The sequence below is a fragment of the Pantherophis guttatus genome, chromosome 2 (genome assembly GCF_059756535.1).
Source record: "Pantherophis guttatus breed Tessera chromosome 2, ASM5975653v1, whole genome shotgun sequence".
Lineage (NCBI taxonomy): Eukaryota > Metazoa > Chordata > Lepidosauria > Squamata > Colubridae > Pantherophis > Pantherophis guttatus.
In genome coordinates this window covers 268,032,894-268,059,667 of record NC_142064.1, presented here as the reverse complement: position 1 = coordinate 268,059,667, position 26,774 = coordinate 268,032,894, and the positions used below count along the sequence as shown (strand labels likewise).

At 43.9% G+C, this 26,774-nt stretch overlaps 1 protein-coding gene and 1 pseudogene across 2 annotated transcripts; both read right to left on the bottom strand.

The window, feature by feature from the left end:
- Nucleotides 1-450: 450 nt before the first annotated feature.
- Nucleotides 451-26,774, bottom strand: LOC148115836 (uncharacterized; annotated as a pseudogene). The gene is made up of 12 exons (XR_015732004.1): nucleotides 26,641-26,774; nucleotides 25,086-25,663; nucleotides 24,708-24,822; nucleotides 24,509-24,585; nucleotides 23,784-23,910; nucleotides 21,349-22,476; nucleotides 15,910-16,037; nucleotides 15,027-15,057; nucleotides 14,316-14,442; nucleotides 13,043-13,606; nucleotides 2,929-3,055; nucleotides 451-1,846 (listed from the first exon to the last, which is right to left on the bottom strand). The product of XR_015732004.1 is annotated as an uncharacterized LOC148115836 (transcript).
- Nucleotides 3,666-5,710, bottom strand: LOC148115837 (uncharacterized). Its single transcript, XM_087884469.1, has 4 exons — nucleotides 5,580-5,710; nucleotides 4,241-4,818; nucleotides 3,860-3,974; nucleotides 3,666-3,760 (listed from the first exon to the last, which is right to left on the bottom strand). The coding sequence occupies exons 2-4, from the start codon at nucleotides 4,748-4,750 to the stop codon at nucleotides 3,729-3,731; spliced, it is 657 nt and encodes a 218-aa protein (XP_087740595.1). The 5' UTR covers nucleotides 4,751-4,818; nucleotides 5,580-5,710; the 3' UTR covers nucleotides 3,666-3,728.

Here is a 26,774-nt window from a genome sequence, read left to right as displayed (position 1 = left end):
AGTTTCCCAACTTCCGGTGGACCCGGAAGGCCTGAAAATCATCTGGCTGGCACGCACATACGCGCTGGAGCTAAGCTAGGGCAATGCTCGCGTGCCCACAGATATGGCTCCATGTGCCACCTGTGGCACACGTGCCATAGATTTGCCATCACGGCTCTATGTCATGTAGTCCTATAAAATCTGTTTATGACTCATCTAGGTTCTTCTTGAATGCTTGGCCAATCAGTCATTTTCCTCTAAAAGAACCTTCCTTGATAGTTCCTGCTTTTGGACACAGCTAATAGATTTAAAGGTATAGATATTTCCACAGCACTAGGAGCTTGTAAAGGTTTGTGGGAATCACTTTGAGGGACAAGGAAAAAAGATGCTACTCAGGGAAATATCAAATAAAAGGTGGAGGAGTATGCAGCTGCATAACTGCCAAGGAAGGCATCTTAAAAACAATGTGCATTGATGTATCAGACTGTTATTTATGATTTATTTATTCAATGCATATGCCCTCCATCTCACAGTTAGAAGCAACTTTAAACAATGGCAGATTTGTACTTTCAGACTTGCACAACTTTATTAATAAAGCCTTACAACAGACTATGAATAGTAGTAGTAAAATAGCCTTATTTAGTTATCCTATCTGGCCATGATTCCTGTCTGGCTTACCTCAGAGATCTGACAGCATATTGCTAAGCTCTCTTTTGAGTAAATGATTTCAAGCTGGAGTGAGATTCCAATAACCAAAGTAGTAGTAATTCCTTAGTAAATTGCAGCACATCCCAATGTGGCAGATCTCTACCGCCAATTCCTGCAGCGATTGTCCTAACTTTATTTCAGGCTCTGCAGTTTTCAAAAGTCCATTTCCTCAGTTGATGCTCAACAGCTTCTGATGCCAGGATACTTTGAATTCCCCTTTTGCTTTGGGATATCTTGACCAAATGTTAAATAATCACATCAACGGTACTTCTTTAATCTAATGCTACAGTACATGTACCAAAAAAAAAAAAAAAACCTCACAATTTTAGCTTTTGTCTTAGACTTTGTCATTCCACAGGAAAAAAGAATTTGGCGTCTTCACTGAAGAAAAACTTTTCCATGAGTGTTTATAACACTACCCACAGTTGTGGCTCTTTTCAGAGCTCTTCCTCGGAACCTTCTTCCATAGAACTTGTATGTGTTCAGGTTTGTGGGGAGGAACCAGTGACACCAATACTTTAGACTGAAAAATACTTTCTCAGTCCCATTTGTTATTTCTAGTCACCATCTCAGATAGTAAATCAGAATTCAGTTATTTTCATCACCTGTATGGCGTCTCCCATTTGTGGATCTTTCTATGGCAAGTAAGAGTGTATCTTCTTCAAAAGCTTTTTCCACACTCCATGCATTCATATGTTTTTTCCTTTTGTATGGATCATTTGATGGTCCGAGAGATTACTATGCCTCCTAAAGCCCTTTCCACACTCCATACATGTATATGGCTTCTCTCCTGTGTGGATCCTTTTATGGGAGGTGAGAACACAATTCCACCTAAAACTCTTTCCACATTCCATACATTTAAATGGCTTCTCTCCTGTGTGGATCCTTTTATGGGAGGTGAGAACAACTTTCCACCTAAAACTTTTTCCACATTCAAGACATTGATATGGTTTCTCTTCAATGTGGATCCTCTTGTGGGAATTAAGATTACTGCTACTATTAAAGGCCTTTCCACACTCCATGCATTGATATGGCTTCTCTCCCGTGTGGATCCTCTTGTGGGAATTAAGATTACTGCTACAATAAAAGGACTTTCCACACTCCATACATTTATATGTCTTCTCTCCTGTGTGGATCCTTTTATGGGAATGGGTGTCCACTGGATATAAAAAAAAAGGTGATTATTTTTTTTTATCAGAAATAACATCTAACTTTCTGGATAGCAATACCTCCCCACCCAGAACAGAACTGACCACATCTCACTCAGTTTGCTCCAATGGTTAAGGCACCAGGCTAGAAAGGGGGAGACTGTGAGAACAAATAGTCTTCCACAGACAACAGTTCATTTAGTGACCATTCAAACTTGCAAAAGCACCAAAAGAAAGTGACTTAAGATCATTTTTCACACATATGACCATTGGAGCATCCCCGTGGTCATGTGATTTACATTCAGATGCTTGACAACTGGTTCATATTTATGACGGCTGCAGTGTCCCGGGGTTGTGTGATCCCCTTTTGCGATCTTCTGACAAGCAAAATCAAAGTTTGATTTGATTTAAGAGCCTGTAGTACAGTGGACTAAGCACTGTTATTAATATCTGCTGCTTGCAATTACTGTAAGTTCGAATCTCACTAGGCTCAAGGTTGACTCAGCCTTCCATCCTTTCAAAGGTAGGTGAAATGAGGACCCAGATTGTGGGGGCCATAAGGTGACTTTGTATAAATATACAAAAGTATGAAGGCTATTGCTTAACGCATTGTAAGCCACCCTGAGTCTCCGGAGAAGGGCAGCATATAAATTAAAGCAAAAAAAAAAAAAATAGAAGCCAGATTCACTTAACAATCGTGTTACTAACTTAACCAGATTCACTTAACAACTGTGGCAATAAAGGTCATAAAATGGGGGCAGAACTCGCTTAACAAATTTCTTGCTTAGCAACATTAATTCTGGGCACAATTGTGGTCGTAACTCGATGACTACCTGTACTAGTTCTGTCTTAAACATGAATAGTGGCTGGGAGACTTTGGGCCAGTCTCTCTCAGCTCAACCCATATCACAGTGTTGTTGTTGGGGGAAAATAGGAAGAGGAAGGAGTACAGCTTGTGTCCACTGCCTTGAATTATTTGCAAAAAATAATAAAGGCACGATATATATAAAGTGACTTTTTTTTTCAAAAATATCTAAGCCCTTCACCCACCCATGCCTTCTCAGTGTTTCTGAGCACAGACAGAGCTTCTTACCCAGGTAAGCCAGATTCTTGGAATTCTCCAGCATGACTTCCCCATGGAGAGCTTTTTGGGCAGGATTCAGCTGAGACCACTCCTCCTCAGAGAAATGCACGGCCACTTCCTCCAAAGACACAACACCCTGAACAAGGAAACAAGTTTGTCTATTAACAGATAATCCCAAGAATAATGTGACAGTTTTCTTTCACCAATTCAAGCAGAGAGATCCTATGAACAAAATAATCATCTTCTACAGAATTCAGAATGGGATCACACCGCTTTTGGCTGATGGCACAACTGAAGCACATTCCATCACACTGGGAGGATTGTGAAACCAATTAAAATACTTTTCTTGGTCGACTGATAGCTGGGTATTAAACCCACTACTCATCACTGGCTCCAATTCTTCCTAGAGTGGGCAGAAGGAAATACAGGGGAAATCCATCTCTGTTGAGAGTGTTGATAGAGCTTGTTAATAGTAGTGAGAATGATGCTGGGACACAGGAGGAAGATCTCCGGTCAAGACAACATCTGATAAATGAAATCTGAGCCTGAAGCAGGAGGATGGAGAAAGCTTATCCGAAGGGACAGGTAGGTTAAGCTGGCTGTGAATTTTCAATGATCTGACCTAAAATTTGTCTTGCTTGGAAAAAGCAATATTACTCATTGAATATTATACAGAATAAAATGAAACCATTCCAAGTTTCGTGGACCTTTCTAATATTTCTCCTCTTACCTGAGGCAGAAGTTCAGCCACACTTTCAGCTCTATCACAAAGAGAAGGTTGTTGTAAAAATAGTAAGGACAGCTTTCTATTATCTGTGAGACAGAAGATGGTAGAAGTAGACTGTTAAAAAAGAGAGAGAGAGATTGCGCTCAAGATGAACAAAACAATTGGATGGATGGATGTCCAAATTTCATAACCCATGGAAAGAGCTTCTGTTACCTGTTGTGATGTCCTGACTTTGACCTTTCTGGAAGCTCTCCCGGAATAGCTGCTCTTGAGAGGATTTCGATGAATCTTTCCACCCCTGGGGATATTCGGTGTTAACTTGCAAGGACTTGTCGATAAGATGTGGCACAAGAAAGAAAGGAAGAGTAGAGAGATAGAAATGAATTATTAATATTGAACACTCAGCCCAGCAGATACCAATGTCCGTCAGTTAAGCTGGAAAGCAAGAATAGAAAAATTGGCCCAAATTCATCCTCTGGAACAAGAATAGAACAAGAGATCTTAGCATCTCATAATCCCAGATAATTCTGCCAGAGAAACATTGACAAATTCAGAAAAATTCTCTTTAGACCTGCTATGATTACATTCTCCCACCTGCAATTCTGCTTGTATCTTCTCAGACTCCTGGGTCAGCAAGAAGCCTTCAGCCAGGGCCACCGCCTGGGAGCTGGTGTCCGCTCCACACTCCCGCACCCATTTCTCCATCTCTGGGGGAAGGACAGCCAGGAACTGCTCCAGGAGCACCAGGTCCAGCATCTCAGCCTTGGTGTGTCTTTCTGGCTGCAGCCATTGACGGCAAAGGCGGTGAAGCTGATTGCAAACATCTCGGGGACCCCTCCCCTCCTGGAATTGCACTTTTCTGAAGTCACAGCATTGGACCTCTGAACTGCTGACTTCTTCTTCTTGGCTCTTCTGCCCAGAATTTGCCCCATTCTTCCCACAGCTCCAAGGCTGAGTAACTGGACGGCCTTTTCCATCTCCTGCATCTGCTGGGCCTTGTCCCTCCATCTTCTCTCTGGTCTCTAATCCAGCACCAAAATGGACCTGTGCATCTCCCCAGGTCTTCCTAATCACAAGAGGTCTGGCCAAACCTCCTAACGCCATTCAGCCCTCTTCCCTCTCAAGATACTTCGGTCTCCAGAGGAATCAGGAGTGATTTACGTCTTACAGAACTGAAATGCAAAACACAAGAATGTTCAATAGGATGGCAAATTTGAATACTGAGCATTATCCTCAATAAATAAATAAAGCAACAAAAGAAATTCTTATGAATCCACCAATATCTGCAAAAGTTTTTTGGGGGGGAGGGGAGAGGGATATTATTCGATAATACTCCAGAAGCCAGAATTAACAAACCAGCATCCAATGCACTTCTTTATTTGCCTGCTGGCAGAGACATCAAACAGATGGTGGGGAAAGGGAGGAAATGAGTTCAAGTCCTTACACTCGACTTTATACACACGGAACTGCAGCCTTGCATACAAAGCCAACCGGAGGAACTTTGGCAGGTCGCTTCTCTCGGCCCAGGAAAGGGGAGGCGAGGAAAACCTTTTCTGAAAAAAGGGCCAATTAATTTGCAGGAAATTATCCAGGAATCAAGACATTCTGGGTGTTTTGCAAAGGCAACTCTCCCTCTCCCCGCATGCAGAGCTTTGCCAAGGGAAACGGAGGGGAAACGGATCCACTCTTTCTGGCGACCCTGATTTCCTTCCCGGAGAAAACCCGGCAGGTGCGGAGCTGCCCTGCGCGTCCCTTTCTTTCCACGGGGTGGCTGGGGATTATGGGACCTCGAGCTCCCCCTCCCCGCCCTTTCCGCCCCTTGGAACTGGGTGAAGCTTTGCATTGCTCCAGGCTCGCCTCCAGCCTCAGGGAAAAGACCCCCCCCCTCACTCCGAGCCCCGCCTGCATCTCCCCCCGTTGGAGAATTCCTTACAGCCCCTCCGCCTCCTTTGCTCAGCCGAAGCTCCACCGCGATGGGGGGAAGAATCGCCCCCACCCTTTTCCGGAAAGTTTTCAGGGCTCGGAAGATTCAGGCGCATGCTCAGTTCCCTCCGGAAGGGGACTGCCCATCCATTCCAAGCGCTGACGAGGGAGACCCCTAGTGGACTCTGTGCGCTATGCCAGGGGATCCTGCAAAGGCGCAGAAGACCAGAGCAGGTTCCAATGGGGGCCAGGGATGATGGGCATGGGATTGGAAGGAAAGCGTCTCTCTACAAGTCTTGCCTTTCCAAATAGGTAGCCGTCATCTATCCAGTTCTAGAACTTTCTCTTCTTAATGTCTGGGAACTGTGTGTGATTTGTGAACATTGAGGAAATCTTTTGTCAAAGATCATTTTCTTGAAGGTCAGACTCAGAAATTGGCAAAATCCTTAGTTGATGCACTTCAGGAGATCTCCTCCTCCCGCCTCCTCCTGCGCTTAAGGTGTTTCAGGCAGGCTATGAATGAGAAACCCTCCCTCTTCCCTCAATTCTGGGAGTTGAAACTCAGACAGGCTTTAATTTTTCACTGTCTGCTCACATGGGAAGACCAGCCTTCCTTGACTGGTGGCTTGAAATCAGCCCCTCCTCATTCATTCCCTTACCAATAAAATAGAAAATAGAACCGAGTTATTCCTTGTCTTAGCGATGCAACTTTTTCTGCCTTTTCTTTGCTCAAGGAGTGGCTCCGATGTTGAGAAAAAGATGTGTTTCTACCTGGTTTTGAACCTTTGGCATGAGAGACAAATGTGATAACTGTCAGCGTTCCAAATTATGATCTCTTTCAGCGCTGACATGAAAGACACAGAAAGACTTGCTTTAATGCTGGGATGAACTTTCACCTAGTTCCTGGTTCTTCAGCAGATAGCGATACTTAGGCAACAGAGGGAGGGGGGAAATTCCTGTGAAAAGAAAGTGCATGGGACGAAGAGATGGATCTGCATGGTGGCCAATGAGACATTGGGGTTGATGAACGGAAAGGGAGGGGTTTGGAAGGAGGTGCCAATCTTGGCTGCATCAGAGTTCAGGCATGTCGTTTTTTCTATTCTTAAATAAAAAAGGATTCATTAGAGACTTTGCGTTTGAGAATGAAGTTTATTTAAGATAGCAGCGAAACCTGACAATAACCACTACACCATGGAAACAACAGGTATGGGCAACTCTCAATCAGCATGGCCTTATCGCTTGCCAGCCGTTTCAGTCTGGCGATTGCAGCATCACAAGAGTTAATGAGATGTTATTCCTCATGCTTTGTGACCTTCCAGAGCTCAGCTGTTGGAGTGAAGGACGGAGGGAGGGGCACAGTTTCACTTAGTCTCAGACTGTTCCTTCAGTCCTGACTTTTGAGACATTTTCTTTGACTAAATGTCCCCACTGCAACATCTGTGCTGTGTAACCCAATAAGATTAAGCTCTGCTAGGAGATATAAATGATCCAAAATAGTGGCCACCAACAGTGGAATGGGGCAAACCTGAGATACCACAAAGGAGAATTGGATAAGCACAATAGCCCAGAACAGGATCAGTCCCTGGTATTTTCCTTTGAAAAAGACACATCCTCACATTTACATGAACTTTCTACATCCTCCTGAAGAGCTGAACAATTGGGAAGGTTCTGGGTTCAGAGGGATGGGTTGGACATCTTTCAAAAATGTTGCTTCTGAGACATTTTCTCTCAATACTGCAGTTTTGTGAGAAGGTCCCTATTTAGAATGTGTGTACAAGTCACAGCTTGCCACGTCCTTCTCTCTCCTTTGTCTGTAAATGAGGGAACAAACACCCTACAGGGACACATTTCTTACAGATTTTTTTGAAACCTTACAACCGTTAAAATCTTACTGACAGCTGCATTTTAATCCCTACAACTTCCATGTGTTGGAAATGTGTCACAGTATAATGGATTCCAGATCTTTTTTGATTACATTTGTGGTCTTGAGGGGAAATCAAAATCTGTCCCACACAAGCTTTCCAGAGAGCCATGATGCATAACCCATTGGCCCCATTATTCTGGCTGGTGGGGTCCAGGAGGAGACCGTCCTCTGATGTTGTTCCTACCCTCTGGAACATCTCCCTCCCCCGATGTGATATCAGCCCCAACCCTCCTGACCTTTCACAAGGTCCTAAAGATTTATCTCTGCCAATTGAATTGGAGTCCCAATGGGGGAGAATCACACTGCAGGTAATTGATCCCACCTCTGCCCCATCCTGACCCCACCCTCCATCTGTATATATATTTACTTTTATGATTGTAAGCCTCCCAGAGTTACCCTGTGATAAGTTGGGCGGCCAATAATTTTTATAAATAAGCAAGACAGTGGGACTTCCAGGAGATGACTGACACTGGGGCATCAGCCATCACAAACACATTCACTTCCTGGCAGTGGGAAATTAATTCACCCACAGAATTCCCAGTGGGAAGTACAGCTCCATGTGACAGATCCCATCTTGGGACCCACAAAGGGCAGCAAAGTGCTTGCTTCAAAGAAGACCAGCAGGTGATGCTCAGAGAAAGAGCTGCAGAAGGAAAAGTTTCTATGGCACAAGGGGTTAAAGCATCTGGCCATCATGCAAAGTGGAAGCTTTGCCCCCTGGCAGCATCCTGATTATTTTTTCCCAAACCCAAATTAATCTTTTAAAACAATTAAAACATTCTTTATAGGACAGTGAAAAGACACTATGGGAGAGTAGTAGTGAATTTCATAGTACTGCGGCCTAGCATGGAGCCTCAAGAAAAATAGCAATGGATTACATACTGTAGTAATAGCACTGCAAACAAAAATTGCATGTGTCAGAAGCCAGGATTCAGCACCATGGAGAGCTCCCTGTGTGGGCTGCTCCTGAATAGATTAAGCATCCCTTAAAAAGACACTATTCCAGTGCCGGTCTGTGGCCAATAAAATCCTCAAAAAGGGTGATGGGTATTCATCTACCCGTCTTACATTCCAGAAGGTAAAATTAATATTTAAATTCTAGCGAGAAAAATAATTGACAGTGTGAGAATTGATGGCCTCAGTTGAAAACCTCCATACAATAACAATCCATCAATTTCACTTCTGGATTATGTCATGAAACAGGCCATCCCTGGGTGAGTTCAAACCCCCATCCTTTTAGTTAACAGCCAGGTGCACTAACCTCTTGTGCCACAGAGATTTGGCACACGGCTTGGGGTCAGCCTCCCTCAGTCAGGAGATTCATAACTCTGCTACAGCTGTTCTTTGGTTTTCGTAGTGTAGCTCCTTTTCTCCCACCAAAAACAAAATCTGGGATGAAAACTTGGTCTGGTTATGTTGCCTGCCCATCCTAGAAGGGCAAAAATTAAAAGGTGTGTGCCAGCCAAGATTCCCAGGTTCATGATTCATGATGCCCCTACATCGCTGGCACGGCTGTTGAGATTCTGCCTCAAAGTTAGAAATATTTATGTCCAAGATTTAATTTCACATCTGATAGTGGGAGAGATTAGTGTATCTTATTGCTGTCTAGCCAGCCCCAGCTATGGATGTTCAAGCTGAGGGAGTTTATGGGGAGGCCTGTGTTGGGTATCTGAGGCGCAAGGGGTTAGAACATCTGGCTGTTAACCAGAAGGATGGTGGTGTGAGCTCACCCAGGGATGGCCTGCTTGATGATTCCAGGATGAAAGGGGTGGGATGCATCAGGCTCTTCCTCTGAGGTCTCTGATGTTTTCTAACCAACTATTGGGTTACCTGTAGCATGAGTTTTCTCTTTCAGAATGCAAAGTGGATGAAGACACCCAATTGATCTGGGGTGGTGTCCCTTTCACGCGAGGTTAAGGCAACTCATATGAACTTGTGCTGGGAGCTCTCCAGGGTCCTGAAACAGCCACCCTTTTCCCTAAACCAGCTATTCCTTGCTTTCCTCCCATTATATAATCCATGGTTGGCTTCCTTGATGCTCTCTGCTAGGACATGTGGCGGCCCCCTTTCTTGACAACAAAATACTCCTAGGGTCCAACAAGGTCAGCAGTCATTGTAAAGGTTTGCCTGACAAAGCAAATATCAAGACAGCCATGCACAGATAGTCCTCGATTGACAATAATTCAATCAATTTGATTGTGACCAATCAAAATCACAATGCCACTGAAAAAAAATGATTCATGACCATTTTTCATACTTACGAACATTGCACCGTCCCAATGGTCCTGTGATCAAAATTCAGATGCTTGGCAACTGACTGATATTTATGACAGTTACAATGTCCCGGGGTCATGTCATAACCTTTTGCGATCTTCTAATAAATAAAATCAATGGATAAGCCAGATTCTCTGAACAACCTTATTACTAATTTAACAACTATGATTCCCTTAACCACTGTGGCAATAAAAATCATGAAATGGGGCAAAATTCACTTAACAACTTTCTCGTCTAGAAATAGAAATTTTGTGTTCAATTCTGCTCATAAAGAGAGGATGACGTCTATTATTTTTCTTTTCTCTGGACCCTGCAAAAGAAGGGCTCGGCCACAGAAGGCGGGCAGAAAGTTGGCCTTGCTGGGAATGTCACTGGCATAGGAAAAGGGACAGAAAAGGTTGTTCTGGCTTAAACAAAGGGTCGCATGGTTACTATACTTTTCGGTACAGTAAGAGGGTGGAAATGTGGGTGCGACTTATACACCGAATACAGCCATTTTTACCCTGCTGAAGCCCTGCCCCGCGCATCCCATTTTTTGCAAAAACAGGGCATACGCATGCCTTAGGAGGCCTGCAGAGTGCTCCTGTGGGCTAGGGAGGACAAAAACGCCCCCGGTTTTGTGAAAAATGGGCAAAAACGCAAAAACGGGGCTCACAGAGGCTTTGGGAGACCTGCAGAGTGCTCCTGTGGGCTGGGGAGAGCAAAACCTTTTTTTTTTTCTTGCTTACCTCTTCAAAATCTTGGTGCGTTTTATAGTCCGAAAAATACGGTAAGTCATGTGGTTTGTTTGGGAATCGTTCTTTTAAGTATTCATGGAATCTACTGGAACTAATTAAGCCTCCATTGCTATCTGTTGTGGTTTCTCAGATGCCCTCAAATAAACAGGAATCATCTACAACTGGGGTGTCAAACTCAATGCCTGCAGGCCGTATCTGGCCCTCAGGGTGCTGAAATCCGGCCCGCGGGGCTGGCCTGGAAATATGAAAGGATTGGCCCACGGTACTTCTGGCAGCTAACACAAGCTGTGCCCACCAGCTACGCCTCATTTTCACCCTCCCTGGCCTGTAGCAGCACTCTACTGGCTGAAAACAGCCCAAAAAACAAACCCAAAATGGGCCAAAATAGAAAAAAATGGGCTGTTTTGGTCCCAAAACAGGGCAAAAATACCCTGAAAAATGGGCTGAAAAACAGGTCGAACAACAGGCCAAAAGCATTAAAAAAGCAGGCCCAAAAGAGGCCAAACAATGGGCCCAAAATGGCTGAAAAATGGGGCAAATACAACCTGAAAAACGGGCCCAAAACGGTTGAAAAAATGGGACCAAAATGGGCTAAAAATGGACTGGGAAATGGGCCAAAAATGAGCCAAAAAACAGGCCAAAAATGGACCAAAAATGGGTGAAAACATGGGCCCAAACAGAACTGAAAACTGGGTCCAAAATTGCTGGAAAATGGGCTGAAAAATGGGTCAAAAACAGGCCAAAAAATGGGCCAATAACAGCCAAAAAAAAAAAAAACAGCCCGAAAACTGCCCAAGGATTAGATCATACAGAGTATAACCTAATTCAGCTTTTGTTAAGTGCTGCTGAGAGGAGCTCCGTTGTAACCTAATGTGCCAACTGCAAAGACAAAGCCTCTAGGCAAATTGGCAAGCTTAGCCTAGCCAAATTAACTTCTTGTGAAATGCAAAATGTGAATTCTGCCTGTTTGCTGTAACTTAAAATGTGTATTCTCAGCAACCTAATGTGAGATAGGTCTGGGTTCTATGCCAGAAAATGTATCCTTTTCCCCCTTTCTAAAGTCCATTGTTTTCAAAGCGCTGAGAAAATCATGAGGTTTGCATGATATGAAATGTTTCTAAGACTACGATGATCTGTGCAAGGTGTGTGAACTATAAAAAGTTTGAGAAAAAGTTTTTTCACGTGTGCCTGCTTTTTCTCTCTCTGCCTCCTCTGCTTAAAGTGGGAAATTAAAGATCACCATTTTGCTTTCTGCAGAAATAAAAGCTGATTATCAGTAGCCTCGCGTTCAGAGTTTCATTGGATTTATTCGATTCTGAGCTGAACTCAAAAACCTTACAACGGCAAAACAACCAAGCTCAGAGACAACAAAGGACCGCTCATCTCAACCCTGAGCTACAAATATTCTACCATATGTATTCTCTATGTCATGTAGTCCTATAAAATCTGTTTATGACTCATCTAGGTTCTTCTTGAATGCTTGGCCAGTCAGTCATTTTCCTCTAAAAGAACCTTCCTTGATAGTTCCTGCCTTTGGACAAAGCTAATAGATTTAAAGGTATAGATATTTCCACAGCACTAGGAGCTTGTAAAGGTTTGTGGGAATCACCTTGAGGGACAAGGAAAAAAGATGCTACTCAGGGAAATATCAAATAAAAGGTGGAGGAGTATGCAGCTGCATAACTGCCAAGGAAGGCATCTTAAAAACAATGTGCATTGATGTATCAGACTGTTATTTATGATTTATTTATTCAATGCATATGCCCTCCATCTCACAGTTAGAAGCAACTTTAAACAATGGCAGATTTGTACTTTCAGGCTTGCACAATTTTATTACTACAGCCTTACAACAGAGTATGGATTGTAATAGTACAATAGCCTTACAATAGAGTTAGCCTATCTGGCCGCGATTCCTGTCTGGCTACCTCAGAGATCTGACAGCATATTGGTAAACTCTCTTTTGAGTAGATGTTTTAAAGCTGGAGGGAGATTCCAAAAACCAAAGTAGTAGTAATTCCTTAGTGAATTGCAGCACATCCCAATGTGGCAGATCTCTACTGCCAATTCCTGCAGTGGTTGTATTAACTTTATTTCAGGCTCTGCAGTTTTCAAAAGTCCATTTCCTCAGTTGATGCTCAACAGCTTCTGATGCCAGGATACTTTGAATTCCCCTTTTGCTTTGGGATATCTTGACCACCTGTTACAACAACTGTATTGTTTTAATTTAATGCTACAGGTACATTTATTTTAAAAAATCAATTTTAGCTTTTGTCTGAGGCTTTGTCATTCCACAAGAAAACAAAATTTGGCACCTTTGCTGGAGAAAAACTTTTGCATATCTCTTTATAGGACTACCCACAGTTGTGGCTCCTTTCAGGCCTCTTCCTCTGAACCTTCTTCCATACAACATGTGTGTTCAGACTTGTGGGGAGGAACCAGTGACATGAATGTTGTTTTAGACTGAAAAATACTTTCTCAGTTCCATTGATTATCTCTAGTCACCATCTCACACAGTAAATCTAAATTCAGTTATTTTCAGCACCTGTATTGATATGGCTTCTCCCATTTGTGCATCTTTCTATGGCAAGTATGAGCATATCTTCTTCGAAAGCTCTTTCCACACTCCATGCATTCATATGTTTTTTCTCCTTGTATGGATCATTTTATGGTCTGTAAGATTACTATTCTTCCTAAAGCCCTTTCCACACTCCATACATTGATATGGCTTCTCTCCTGTATGGATCCTTTTATGGGAGGTGAGATCACAGTTCCACCTAAAACGCTTTCCACACTCCATACATTTATATGGCTTCTCTCCTGTGTGGATCCTTTTATGGGAGGTGAGAACAACCTTCCACCTAAAACTTTTTCCACATTCAAGACATTGATATGGTTTCTCTTCAGTGTGGATCCTCTTGTGGGAATTAAGATTACTGCTACAATTAAAGGCCTTTCCACACTCCATGCATTTATAAGGTCGTTCTCCTGTGTGGATCCTCTTGTGGGAATTAAGATGACTGGTGCAATAGAAGGTCCTTCCACACTCCATACATTTATGTGGCTTCTCTCTTGTGTGGATCCTTTTATGGGAATGTGTATCCGCTGGATATAAATAAAAGGTGATTATTTTTTTATCAGAAATAACGTCTAACTTTCTGGATGGCAACACCTCGTCACCCCAGAACACAAGTGGGCACAAATCAGTCAGTTTGATCCAATGGTTAAGGCACAAGGCTAGAAAACGGCACTGAAAAAAAGTAACTTAAGATCATTTTTCACACTTATGACCATTGGAGCATCCCCATGGTCATGTGCTTTACATTCAGATGCTTGACAACTGGTTCATATTTATGACTGTTGCAGTGTCCCGGGGTCGTGTGATCCCCTTTTACCACCTTCTGACAAGCAAAGTCAATGGAGAAGCCAGATCCATTTAACAACCGTGTTACTAACTTAACTGCAGTGATTCACTTAATAACTGTGGCAAGAAAGTGTGGCAAAACCTGCTTAACAAATTTCTCGCTTAGCAACATTAATTTTGGGCACAATTGTGGTCGTAAGGACTACCTGTACTAGTTCTGCCTTAAACATGAATACTAGCTGGGTGACTTTGGGCCACTCAACCCATATCACAGCATTGGTGTTGGGGGAAAAAGAGGAAGAGTACTGGTTGGGTCCATTGCCTTGAATTATTTGCAAAAAATAATGAAGGCAGGATATAAATAAAAAATGATCTTTTTATCAGAAATATCTAAGCCCTCCACCCACCCATGCGTTCTCTACATTTCTGAGCACAGACCGAGCTTCTTACCCAGGTAAGCCAGATTCCTGGAATTCTCCAGCATGACTTCCCCATGGAGAGCTTTTTGGGCAGGATCCAGCTGAGACCACTCCTCCTCAGAGAAATGCACGGTCACTTCCTCAAAAGACACAACACCCTGAACAAGGAAACAAGTTTGCCTATTAATAAATAATCCCAAGAATAATGTGAGTTTTCTTTCACCAATTCAAGCAGAGATCTCCTATGAACAAAATGGGCATCTTCGGCAGAATTCAGAATGGGATCACACCGTTTTGGACTGATGGCATAACTGAAGCACATTTGATCACACCGGGAGGATTGTGATGCCCTTCCGTGAAACCAATTAAAATAGTTTTCTTGGTGATAGTTGGATATTAAACCCACTACTTATCACTGGCTCCAATTCTTCCTAGAGTGGGCAGAAGGAAATACAGGGGAAATCCATTTCTGTTGAAAGTGTTGATAGAGCTTGTAATAGTAGTGAGAAGGACCCTGGGAGACAAGAGAAAGATCTCAGATCAAGACAACATCTGGTCAATGAAATCTGAGCCTGAACCAGGAGAGTAGAGAAAGTTTATCCAAAGGGACAGGTAAGTTATGCAATGATCTGATCTAAAATTTGTCTTGCTTGGAAACAGCAATATTATACATTGAATATTATACAGAATAAAATGAAACCATTACAAATTTCGTGGACCTTTCCAATATTTCTCCACTTACCTGAGGCAGAAGTTCAGCCACACTTTCAGCTCTATCACAAAGAGAAGGTTGTTGTAAAAATAGTAAGGACAGTTTTCTATTATCTGTGAGACAGAAGATGGTAGAAGCAGACTGTTAAAAAAGAGAGATTCCACTCAAGATGAACAAAACAATCAGATGGATGGATGTCCAAATTTCATAACCCATGGAAAGAGCTTGTTACCTGTTGTGATGTCCTGACTTTGACCTTTCTGGAAGCTCCCCCTGAATAGCAGTTCTTGAGAGGATTTCGATGACTTTTTCCATCCCTGGGGATACTCGGTGATAGCTTGCAGGGACTTGTGGATAAGATGTGGCACGAGAAAGAAAGGAAGAGTAGGGAGATAGAAATGAAATATCAATATTGACCACTCAGCCCAGCAGACACCAATGTCCATCGGTTAAACTGGAAAGCAAGAATAGAAAAATTGGCCCAAATTCACCCTCTGGAAGAAGAATAGAACAAGAGATCTTAGCAGCTCATAATCCCAGAAAATTCTGCCAGAGAGACATTGAGAAATTCAGAAAGATTCTCTTTAGACCTGCTCTGATTACATTCTCCCACCTGCAATTCTGCTTGCATCTTCTCAGACTCCTGGGTCAGCAAGAAGCCTTCGGCCAGGGCCACCGCCTGGGAACTGGTCTCCGCTCCACACTCCCGCACCCATTTCTCCATCTCTGGGGGAAGGACAGCCAGGAACTGCTCCAGGAGCACCAGATCCAGCATCTCAGCCTTGGTGTGTCTTTCTGGCTGCAGCCATTGACGGCAAAGGCGATGAAGCTGACTGCAAACATCTCGGGGACCCCTCCCCTCCTGAAACTGCACTTTTCTGAAGTCACAGCATTGGACCTCTGAACTACTGACTTTCCCTTCTTGGCTCTTCGGTCCAGGACTTGCCCCATTCTTCCCACAGCTCCAAGGCTGAGTAGCTGGACGGCCTTTTCCAGCTCCTGCATCTGCTGGGCGTTGTCCCTCCATCTTCTCTCTGGTCTCTAATCCAGCACAAAAATGGACCCATGCATCTCCCCAGGTCTTCCTAATCACAAGAGGTCTGGCCAAACCTCCTAACGCCATTCAGCCCTCTTCCCTCACAAGATACTTCGGTCTCCAGAGGAACCAGGAATGATTTACGTCTTACAGAACTGAAATGCAAAACACAAGGGTGTTCAATAGGATGGCAAATTTGAATACTGAGCATCCTCCTCCTACATGCATACATACATACATACATAAATAAAGCAATAAAAGAAATTCTTGTGAACCCACCAAGTTCCGCAAACAGGTTTTTTGGGGAATCGAAGGGGGGGGTCTTATTACATATACTTATTTATGTTTGGGGAAAGTTTGCTAGCAAATCCTCTTGATTTCTATCAAGAAATCAAAATATTGCATAAGTTCATTTAAAATATGTTTTGGATTCTATTTCCTAATTATATAATTATATTTATATCATATCATTTCTATTGCTGCTTACAACCCTTTGAACAATCCAAATTATGTCTCCAGTCACCAAAAAAAAAGAAAATCATGCCAGAAGCCAGAATTAAGAAGCCACCATCCAATGCACGGGCCTTCTTTATTTGCCTGCAGAGACACCAAAGAGATGGTGGGGAAAGGCAGGAAATGAGGGAACCGAGTTCCAATCCTTGCACTCGACTCTTTACAAACGGAACTGCAGCCTTGCATGCAAAGCCAACCGGAGGAACTTTGGCCGGTCGCTTCTCTCGGCCCAGGAAAGGGGAGGCGAGGAAACCCCTTTTGAAAAGGGGGCCAATTAATTTGCAGGAAATTATCCAGGAATCAAGACATTCTGGGTGTCTTGCAAAGGCAACTCTCCCTCTCCCCGCATGCAGAGCTTTGCCAAGGGAAGCGGAGGGGAAACGGATCCACTCTTTCTGGCGACCCTTCCCGGAGAAAACCCGGCAGGTGCGGAGCTGCCCTGCGTGTCCCTTTCTTTCCACGGGGTGGCTGGGGATTATGGGACCTCGAGCTCCCCCTCCCCGCCCTTTCCGCCCCTTGGAACTGGGTGAAGCTTTGCATTGCTCCAGGCTCGCCTCCAGCCTCAGGGAAAAGACCCCCCCCCTCACTCCGAGCCCCGCCTGCATCTCCCCCCGTTGGAGAAATCCTTACAGCCCCTCCGCCTCCTTTGCTCAGCCGAAGCTCCACAGCGATGGGGGGGAAGAATCGGACGCCGTAGAAAAAACAGACACGCCCCCGGAAAGTTTTGACTTCGCGAAATAGCCATGCGCGTGCGCAGTTGCCTCCGGAAGGGGCCTGCCCATCCATTCCAAGCGCTGACGAGGGAGACCCCTAGTGGACTCTATGCGCTATGGCAGGGGATCCTGCAAAGGAGCAGAAGACCAGAGCAGGTGGAGTCGAGGGATGATGGGCATGGGATTGGAAGGAAAGCGTCTCTCTACAAGTCTTGCCTTTCCAAATAGGTGACCATCCTGTATGCAGTTCCAGAATTTCCTCTTCTTAATGCCTGGGAAATATGTGTGATTTGTGGACATTGAGGAAATCTTTTGTCAGAGGTCTTTTTCTTGAAGGTCAGACTCAGAAATTAGCAAAATCCTTAGTTGATGCACTTCAGGAGATCTCCTCCTCCCTCCTCCTCCTGCGCTTAAGGTGATTCAGGCAGGCTATGCATGAGAAATCCTCCCTCTTCCCTCATACTCACAATTCTGGGAGTTGAAACTCAAGACAGGCTTTAATTTTTCACTGTCTGCTCACTTGGAATGACCAGCCTTCCTGGATTGGTGGCTTGAAATCAGCCTCTCCTCATTCATTCCCTCACCACTAAAATAGAAAATAGAATGGGGTTCTTGTTTGTCTTAGTGATGCAGCTGTTTCCTGCCTTTTCTTTCTGCAAGGAGTGGCTCCGATGCTGAGAAGATGATGTCTTTTCTGCCTGGTTTTGAACCTTTGGCATGTGAGGCAAATGTGATAACCACTACACCATGGAAACAACAGGTATGGGCAACTCAATCAGCAGGGCCTTATCACTTGCCAGCCATCTCTGTCTGGCGATTGCAGCATCACAAGAGTTAATGAGATGTTATTCCTCTGGCTTTGTGACCTTCCAGAGCTCAGCTGGTAGAGTTAAGGACGATGGACAGTTTCGCTTACTCTCAGGCTGTTGGTTCAATCCTGGCTTTTGAGAGATTTTCTTTGACTAAATGAGCCTTGGTGGCGTAGCTGATTAAGCACCGTTACAGTGCACCAGCTGCCTGCAATTACTGCAAGTTCAAATCTCACCAGGCTCAAGGTTGACTCAGCCTTCCATCTTTTCTAAGGTAGGTAAATTGAGGACCCAGTTTGTGGGGGCATTAAGCTAACTTTGTATAAATATACAAAAGTATGAAGGCTATTGCTTAACGCACTGTAAGCCGCCCTGAGTCTCCGGAGAAGGGCGGCATATAAATCAAAATAAAAATAAAAAATAAATAAAATAAAAAACATTCCCAGTGCAACATTTGTGCTGTGTAACCCAATAAGATTAAACTCTGCTAGGATATATAAATGATCCAAAATAGTGGCCACCAACAGTAGAATGGGGCCAACCTGAGATATCACAAAGGAGAGTTGGATAAGCAGAATAGCCCAGAACAGGATCAGTCCCTGGTGTTTCCTTTGAAAAGGTCACATTCTGGTTTCTGTCCAATAAAATTCTCAAGTGGTGATGGGTGTTCATCCCCGTTTTACATTCCAGAGAGTAAAAGTAATATTTAAATTCTAGGACAGTGATGGCTAACCTTTTCTGGACTGAGTGCCCAAAGTGCGCAAGCACGCACATGAATGCACATGTACGCGCTCAAACCCCCAAATGCAATGTGCATGCGCCTCCCGCATACACTCCATCCCATGCATGCGCACACGACCCCGTGCACGTGACCCCCCACATGATCATGTGCCCCCCCTTGCACACACCCCGCCTCCCGCACATGTGTGGCAGAGACCCTAAAACCAGCTGGCTACTGGGAGCTGTGCACGTGCGTTGCGGACCTGAACTGGGGCGACGACTCGCGTGCCATCAGAGCGGGTGCTGCGTGCCACCACAGGTAGATTCACCATCACGGTTCTAGGAAAAAAATAATTGAATGTGGAAATTGTAGGACTCAGTTGAAAACCTCCATACAATAATAATCCATTACCTTCACTAGTAGATTATGTCATGGAACAGGCCATCCCTGGGTTGGTTCAAACCCTTCCAGTTAACAGCCAGGTGCACTAACCTCTTGTGCCACAGAGATTTGGCACACGGCTTGGCGACAGCCTCCCTCAGTCGGGAGATTCATAACTCTGCTACAGCTGTTCTTTGGTTTTCGTAGTGTAGCTCCTTTTCTCCCACCAAAAACAAAATCTGGGATGAAAACTTGGTCTGGTTATGCTGCCTGCCCATCCTAGAGGGGCAAAAGTTAAAAGGTGTGTGCCAGCCAAGATTCCCAGGTTCATGATTCATGATGCCCCTACATCGCTGGCACGGCTGTTGAGATTCTGCCTCAAAGTTAGAAATATTTATGTCCAAGATTTAATTTCACATCTGATAATGGGAGAGATTAGTGTATCTTATTGCTGCCTAGCCAGCCCCAGCTATGGATGTTCAAGCTGAGGGAGTTTATGGGGAAGCCTGTGTTGGGTATCTGAGGCGCAAGGGGTTAGAACATCTGGCTGTTAACCAGACGAATTGTGGTGTGAGCTCACCCAAGGATGGCCTGCTTGATGATTGCATCAGGCTCTTCCTCTGAGGGCTCTGATTTTTTCTAACTAAATATTGGGTTACCTGCAGCATGAGTTTTCTCTTTCAGAATGCAAAGCGGATGAAGACACCCAATCGATCTGGGGTGGTGGTCCCTTTCACGCAAGGTTAATGCAACTGGTAGAAACCGGTGCCGGGGGTTCACCAGGGTCCTGAAACAGCCACCCTCTCACTCAAACCATCTACTCATTGCTTTCCTCTCATTATATAATCTATGGTTGGCTTCCTTGATGCTCCCTGCTAGGACAGGAGGCTGCCCCCTTTCGAGGCAACAGAATACTCCTAGGGCCCAACAAGGTCAGCAGTCATCGTAAAGGTTTGCCTGACAAAGCAAATATCAAGACAGCCATGCAGAGTCTTCGATTGACAGTAATTCAGTGACCATTCAAAATCACAATGCCACTGAAAAAAAATGATTCATGACCATTTTTCACACTGCACCATCACCATCGTCCTGTGATCAAAATTCAGATGCTTGGCAACTGACTCATATTTATGACAGTTACAGTGTCCCGGGGTCATGTCATAACCTTTTGCAATCTTCTAACAAATAAAATCAATGGCGAAGCCAGATTCTCTGAACAACCATCTTACTAATATAACAAGACAATGTGCCTCACGGGGATTTCCATGGGACCTTTGAAATCCCAGCTGCTGGGCAGTCCTAATCGGATCTAGATTGCCTTGTAGGGGTGATAAACGAGGACCATCGATCTCAGGAAGCCCGCAAACTCTGTGATTGATCCGGAGAAGGCTCCCTAAACTGACAGCTGGGAAGGCGGCCATTGCGAGCCGCTACAAAGCTGGGGCAGCCACTGGAAGAGCAAGAAGACTGAAGGAAGGTGCGATCCATCTGGGTGAGATACTTTTAATAGAGGACTCTTCGATTTTTAAATTTTATTAAAGAAGAGCCCCCCGGGAAATAACAGAGAAAAGTGTGACTCCAAAGAAGAGATGGGATTGCGTTTTTTTTCCACCTCTGGAAGAAAAGCTGCGAGGAAGGCTTTTGGAGCCATTATAAAAACAGAAACTGGCTTGAAGAGTAAAGTTAGAAATACGGACCAGATTATCTTAAATTTGGAATTATTGGTTAATATAAAAGTGACTATATAGACTTTGTTTTTCTTATAAACATAGCATTTTATAACTTGCTTGAAGATATACAGTTAAAAGAGGAAGAAAGAGGAGAGCAGAGCAACAGTGCCATCTACAGGTAAATGTAAAATCTGGAAGACATAAGAGAGAGAAAAGGGACATAACCTTGAGAGCTTGTGAACTAAATTGATAAGTTAAATTCAAATTATGAACTTGCCCCCGCCACTGGAGAAAAACTTCTGCATATCTGTTTATAGGACTTCCCACAGTTGTGGCTCCTTTTCAGAGCTCTTCCTCTGAACCTTTTTCCATAGAATATATAGGTGTTCAGATTTATGGGGCGAAACCAGTAACATGACTGGTTTTAGACTGAAAAATACTCAGTCCCATTGGTTATCTCTAGTCCCAATCTCACACAGTTTATCTGAATTCACTTATTTTCATCATCTATATTGATACGGCTTCTCCCATTTGTGGATCTTTCTATGGCAAGTAAGAGTGTATCTTCTTGAAAAGCTCTTTCCACACTCAATGTATTCATAGAGTTTTTTCCTTTGTGTGGATCCTTTTATGGGAAGTAAGATCACAATTCTTCCTAAAGCCCTTTCCACACTCCATACATTGATATGGCTTCTCTCCTGTGTGAATCAACTTGTGGTTTTTAAGACTACTGTTACAAACAAAAGTCTTTCCACACTCCATACATTGATATGGCTTCTCTCCTGTGTGGATCCTCTTGTGGGAATTAAGACTACTGTTACAAGTAAAAGTCTTTCCACACTCCATACATTGATATGGCTTCTCTCCTGTGTGCATCCTTTTATGGGAAGAAAGGTAACAATTCTTCCTAAAGCCCTTTCCACATTCCATACATATGTATGGCTTCTCTCCTGTGTGGATCCTTTTATGGGAGGTGAGAGCACAATTCCACTTAAAACTCTTTCCACATTCAAGACATTGATATGGTTTCTCTTCTGTGTGGATCCTTTTATGGGAATTAAGATGACTATTACAAGTAAAGCTTTTTCCACATTCCATGCATTGATATCCCACCTCTCCTGTATGGATCCTCTTGTGGGAATTAAGACGATTGCTACAAGTAAAGGCCTTTCCACACTCCATGCACGTATAAGGCTTCTCTCCTGTGTGGATCCTCTTGTGGGAATTAAGATTACTTCTACAATTAAAGGCCTTTCCACATTCCATGCATTTATAAGGTCGTTCTCCTGTGTGATTCATTTGATGGATTGTAAGAGAGTCATAATAACAGAAGGTCTTTCCACATTCTATGTAGGTATATTGCTTGTCTTCTGAATGTGTCTCTTTATGGGAAATGAGATGCTCTGATTCATTAATGCTCTTTTCATAATCCATGCCTTTATATGGTATTTCTCCCATATCGATGATCGTATGGCTAAGACGGCTGGCTGAGGGAAAGCTTTTTTTAATTTCATTCTGTGATTGGTTTGTTTCATCAATCGTTCTTTGCATCTGATCTGCAAAATTCCTGTTTTCCTCTTTCAGATGGACCGGTTGACATTGTTCCTCCCAATTCTTGTTCACTTGCTCATTATAACCTTGAAAGAGAAAAATGTAAAATGTAGCAAACTAGGAGAATGATCAAACATTTTCTTCTGAAAATTAGCAAAAGAATCGTCAATCTATTTAGTTTTGTTGCAAATATGAGTTACGTTTTGTCAAGCAGTTTTGTTGCAAACATGAAGATTCCAAACTGCGGTGCTTCCAAAGACAGGTTTTGAAGTGGGCTCCCACCAATTCTCATGTTATCAGAATTGGGTAACATCACAACAAAAGTAAGACAAATGCCTCATCTAAGCTTTGGGTGCCTGTGTATGAGCCCCTTGGTAACCTGGGACAATTCCATAGAGCCACAAACTCCCAAAATTTTTGGATGGCAATAGCTTCCCACCCTCAACTTAGAATGATACCAAATTCAGAACACAAGTGAGCACATCTCAGTCTGGTCCAATGGTTTAAAGCACCAGGCTAGAAACTGGGAGACTGTGACTTCTAGTTCTGTCTTAAGTATGAATGCTGGTTGGGTGACTTTGGGCCAGTCTCTCTTCAGCCCAACCCATGCCACAGTGTTGTTGTTAGGGGGGAAATAGGAAGAGGAAGGAGTACTAGATGTGTCCACTGGATATAAATAAAAGGTGGTTTTTTAATCAGAAATAACATCTAACTTTCTGGATGGCAATACCTCCCCATCCCCAGAACACAGGTGGGCATATCTCAGTCAGTTTGGTCCAACGGTTACGGCACCAGGCTAGAAACTGGGAGATTGTGAGCACAGGTAGTCTTCAACTTACAACAGTTCATTTAGTGACCATTCAAAGTTACACCACCACTGAAAAAAGCGACTTAAGACCATTTTTCACACTTATGACCATTGGAGCATCCCGGTGGTCATGTGATTTACATTCAGATGCTTGACAACTGGTTCATGTTTATGACGGTTGCAGTGTCCCAGAGTTGTGTGATCCCCTTTTACGACCTCCTGACAAGCAAAGGCAATGGAGAAGCCAGATTCACTTAACAACCGTGTTACTAACTTAAACTGCAGTGATTCATTTAACAACTGTGGGAAAGTCATAAAGGACTACCTGTACTAGTTCTGCCTGAAGCATGAATGCTGGCTGAGTGACTTTGGGCGAGTCTCTTTTCAGCCCAATCTGTATCACAGCATTGTTGTTGAGGGAAAATAGGAAGAGGAAGGAGTACTGGTTGTGTCCGCTATCTTAACTTACTTGCAAAAAATAATAAAGGCAGGATATAAATAAAAAGTGATTTTCATCAAAAATTTGTAAGCCCTCAACCAACCCATGCCTTTTCTACGTTTCTGAGCATAGACAGAGCTTCTTACCCAGGTAAGCCAGATTCCTGGAATTCTCCAGCATGACTTCCCCATGGAGAGCTTTTTGGGCAGGATTCAGCTGAGACCACTCCTCCTCAGAGAAATGCACGGCCACTTCCTCAAAAGACACAATACCCTGAACAAGGAAACAAGTTTCCCTATTAACAGATAATCCCAAGAATAATGTGACAATTTCCTTTGACCAATTCAACAGAGAGATCCTATGAACAAAATGGTCATCTTCTGCAGAATTCAGAATGGGATCACACCGCTTTTGGATGATGGCATAACTGAAGCACATTTCATCCCACTGGGAGGATTGTGATGCCTTTCAGTGAAACGAATTAAAATAGTTTTCTTGGTTGATTGATAGCTGGATATTAAACCTACTACTTATCACTTATTATTCCTAGAGTGGGCAGAAGGAAATACAGGGGAAATCCATCTCTGTTGAAAGTGTTGATAGAGCTTGTAATAGTAGTGAGAATGACCCTGGGAGACAAGAGGAAGATCTCAGGTCAAGACAACATCTGGTCAATGAAATCTGAGCCTGAACCAGGAGGGTGGAGAAAGCTTATCCAAAGGGACAGTTAGGTTATGCCGAGTATGAATTTTCAATGATCTTCTCTAAAATTTGTCTTGCTTGGAAACAGCAATATTATACATTGAATATCATACAGAATAAAATGAAACATTACAAGTTTCATGGACCTTTCCAATATTTCTCCTCTTACCTGAGGCAGAAGTTCAGCCACTCTTTCAGTTCTATCACAAAGAGAAGGTTGTTCTAAAAATACTAAGAAGAGATTATCTGTGAGACAGAAAATGGTAGAAGCAGACTGTTAAAAAAGAGAGATTCCACTCAAGATGAATAAAACAATCAGATGGATAGATGTCCAAACTTCATATTCACATGGAAAGAGCTTCTGTTACCTGTTCCGATGTCCTGACTTTGATCTTCCTGGAAGCTCCCCCTGAATAGCAGCTCTTGAGATGATTTCAATGACTCTTTCCACCCCTGAGGATACTCGGTGATAGCTTGAAGGGACTTGTGGATAAGATGTGGCACGAGAAAGAAAGGAAGAGTAGAGAGATAGAAATGAATTATCAATATTGAACACTCAGCCCAGCAGAAACCAATGTCCATCGGTTAAGCTGGAAAGCAAGAATAGAAAAATTGGCCCAAATTCACCCCCTGAAAGAAGAATAGAACAAGAGATTTTAGCAGCTCATAATCCCAGAAAATTCTGCCAGAGAGACATTGACAAATTCAGAAAGATTCTCTTTAGACCTATGATTACATTCTCCCACCTGTAACTCTGCTTGCATCTCCTCAGACTCCTGGGTCAGCAAGAAGCCTTCGGCCAGGGCCACCGCCTGGGAACTGGTCTCCGCTCCACACTCCCGCACCCATTTCTCCATCTCTGGGGGAAGGACAGCCAGGAACTGCTCCAGGAGCACCAGGTCCAGCATCTCAGCCTTGGTGTGTCTTTCTGGCTGCAGCCACTGACGGCAAAGACGGTGAAGCTGACTGCAAACATCTCGGGGACTCTTCCTCTCCTGGAAGTGCACTTTCCTGAACTGACAATATTGGATCTCTGAACTGCTGACTTCTTCTTCTTGGCTCTTCTGCCCAGAATTTGCCCCATTCTTCCCCCAGCTCCAAGGCTGAGTAGCTGGATGGCCTTTTCCATCTCCTGCATCTGCTGGGCGTTGTCCCTCCATCTTCTCTCTGGTCTCTAATCCAGCACCAAAATGGACCCATGCATCTCCCCAGGTCTTCCTAATCACAAGAGGTCTGGCCAAACCTCCTAACGCCATTCAGCCCTCTTCCCTCACAAGATACTTCGGTCTCCAGAGGAACCAGGAAAGATTTACGGCTTACAGGACTGAAATGCAAAACAGAAGATTGTTCAACAGGGTGGCAAATTTGAATACTTAGCATCCTCCTCCAGAAATAAATAGATAAAGCAAGGAAAGAAATTCTTATGAACCCACCAAGTTCTGCAAAGGAGGGGAAGGGGGGGGATCTTATTATATATATTTATTTATGTTTGGGGAAAGTTTGCTAGCATTCTTCTGCCTCACCTTCTATCAAGGCATCAAAATATTGCATAAATACATTAAAAATATCTTTTGGGTTTCTATTTCCTAATTATTTATATCATATCATTTCTATTGCTTCTATTTCATTCCCTTTGCACAATCCAAATTATGTCTCCAGTCACCCCAAAAAAATAATAATAATAATCATGCCAGAAATCAGAATTAACAAGCCATCATCCAATTCTTCGTTTGCCTGCCGGCAGAGACACCAAAGACATGGTTGGGGAAAGGCGGGAAAGGAGGAAACCCAGTTCCAGTCCTTACATGCCTTGCACTCAACTCTTTGCACGCGGAATTGCAGCCTTGCATGCAAAGCCAACGGGAGGAACTTTGCCCGGTCGCTTCTCTCGGCCCAGGAAAGGGGAGGCGAGGAAAACCCCTTTTGAAAAAGGGGCCAAGAAATTTGCAGGAAATTATCCAGGAATCAAGACATTCTGGGTCTTTTGCAAAGGCAACTCTCCCTCTCCCCGCATGCAGAGCTTTGCTGGAGGAAGCGGAGGGGAAACGGATCCACTCTTTCTGGCGACCCTGATTTCCTCCCTGGAGAAAACCCGGCAGGTGCGGAGCTGCCCTGCGCGTCCCTTTCTTCCCACGGGGTGGCTGGGGATTATGGGACCTCGAGCTCCCCCTCCCCGCCCTTTCCGCCCCTTGGAACTGGGTGAAGCTTTGCAGGCTCCAGGCTCCCCTCCAGCCTCAGGGAAAAGACCCCCCCTCACTCCGAGCCCCGCCTGCATCTCCCCCCCGTTGGAGAAATCCTTACAGCCCCTCCGCCTCCTTTGCTCAGCCGAAGCTCCACAGCGATGGGGGGGAAGAATCGGACGCCGTAGAAAAAGCAGAACCACCCAACGCTTCCCCCGGAAAGTTTTGAGTTCGCGAAAGAGCCATGCGCATGCG

Coding starts and splice junctions, on each gene's coding strand:
- LOC148115837 (XM_087884469.1), bottom strand. CDS start 4,750: ATGGCGTTAGGAGGTTTGGCCAGACCTCTTGTGATTAGGAAGACCTGG. Junction 3,975..4,240: donor AGATACAAGCAGAATTGCAG/GTGGGAGAATGT, acceptor CTTATCGACAAG/TCCTTGCAAGTTAACACCGA. Junction 3,761..3,859: donor AAGTCAGGACATCACAACAG/GTAACAGAAGCT, acceptor CTTTTTTAACAG/TCTACTTCTACCATCTTCTG.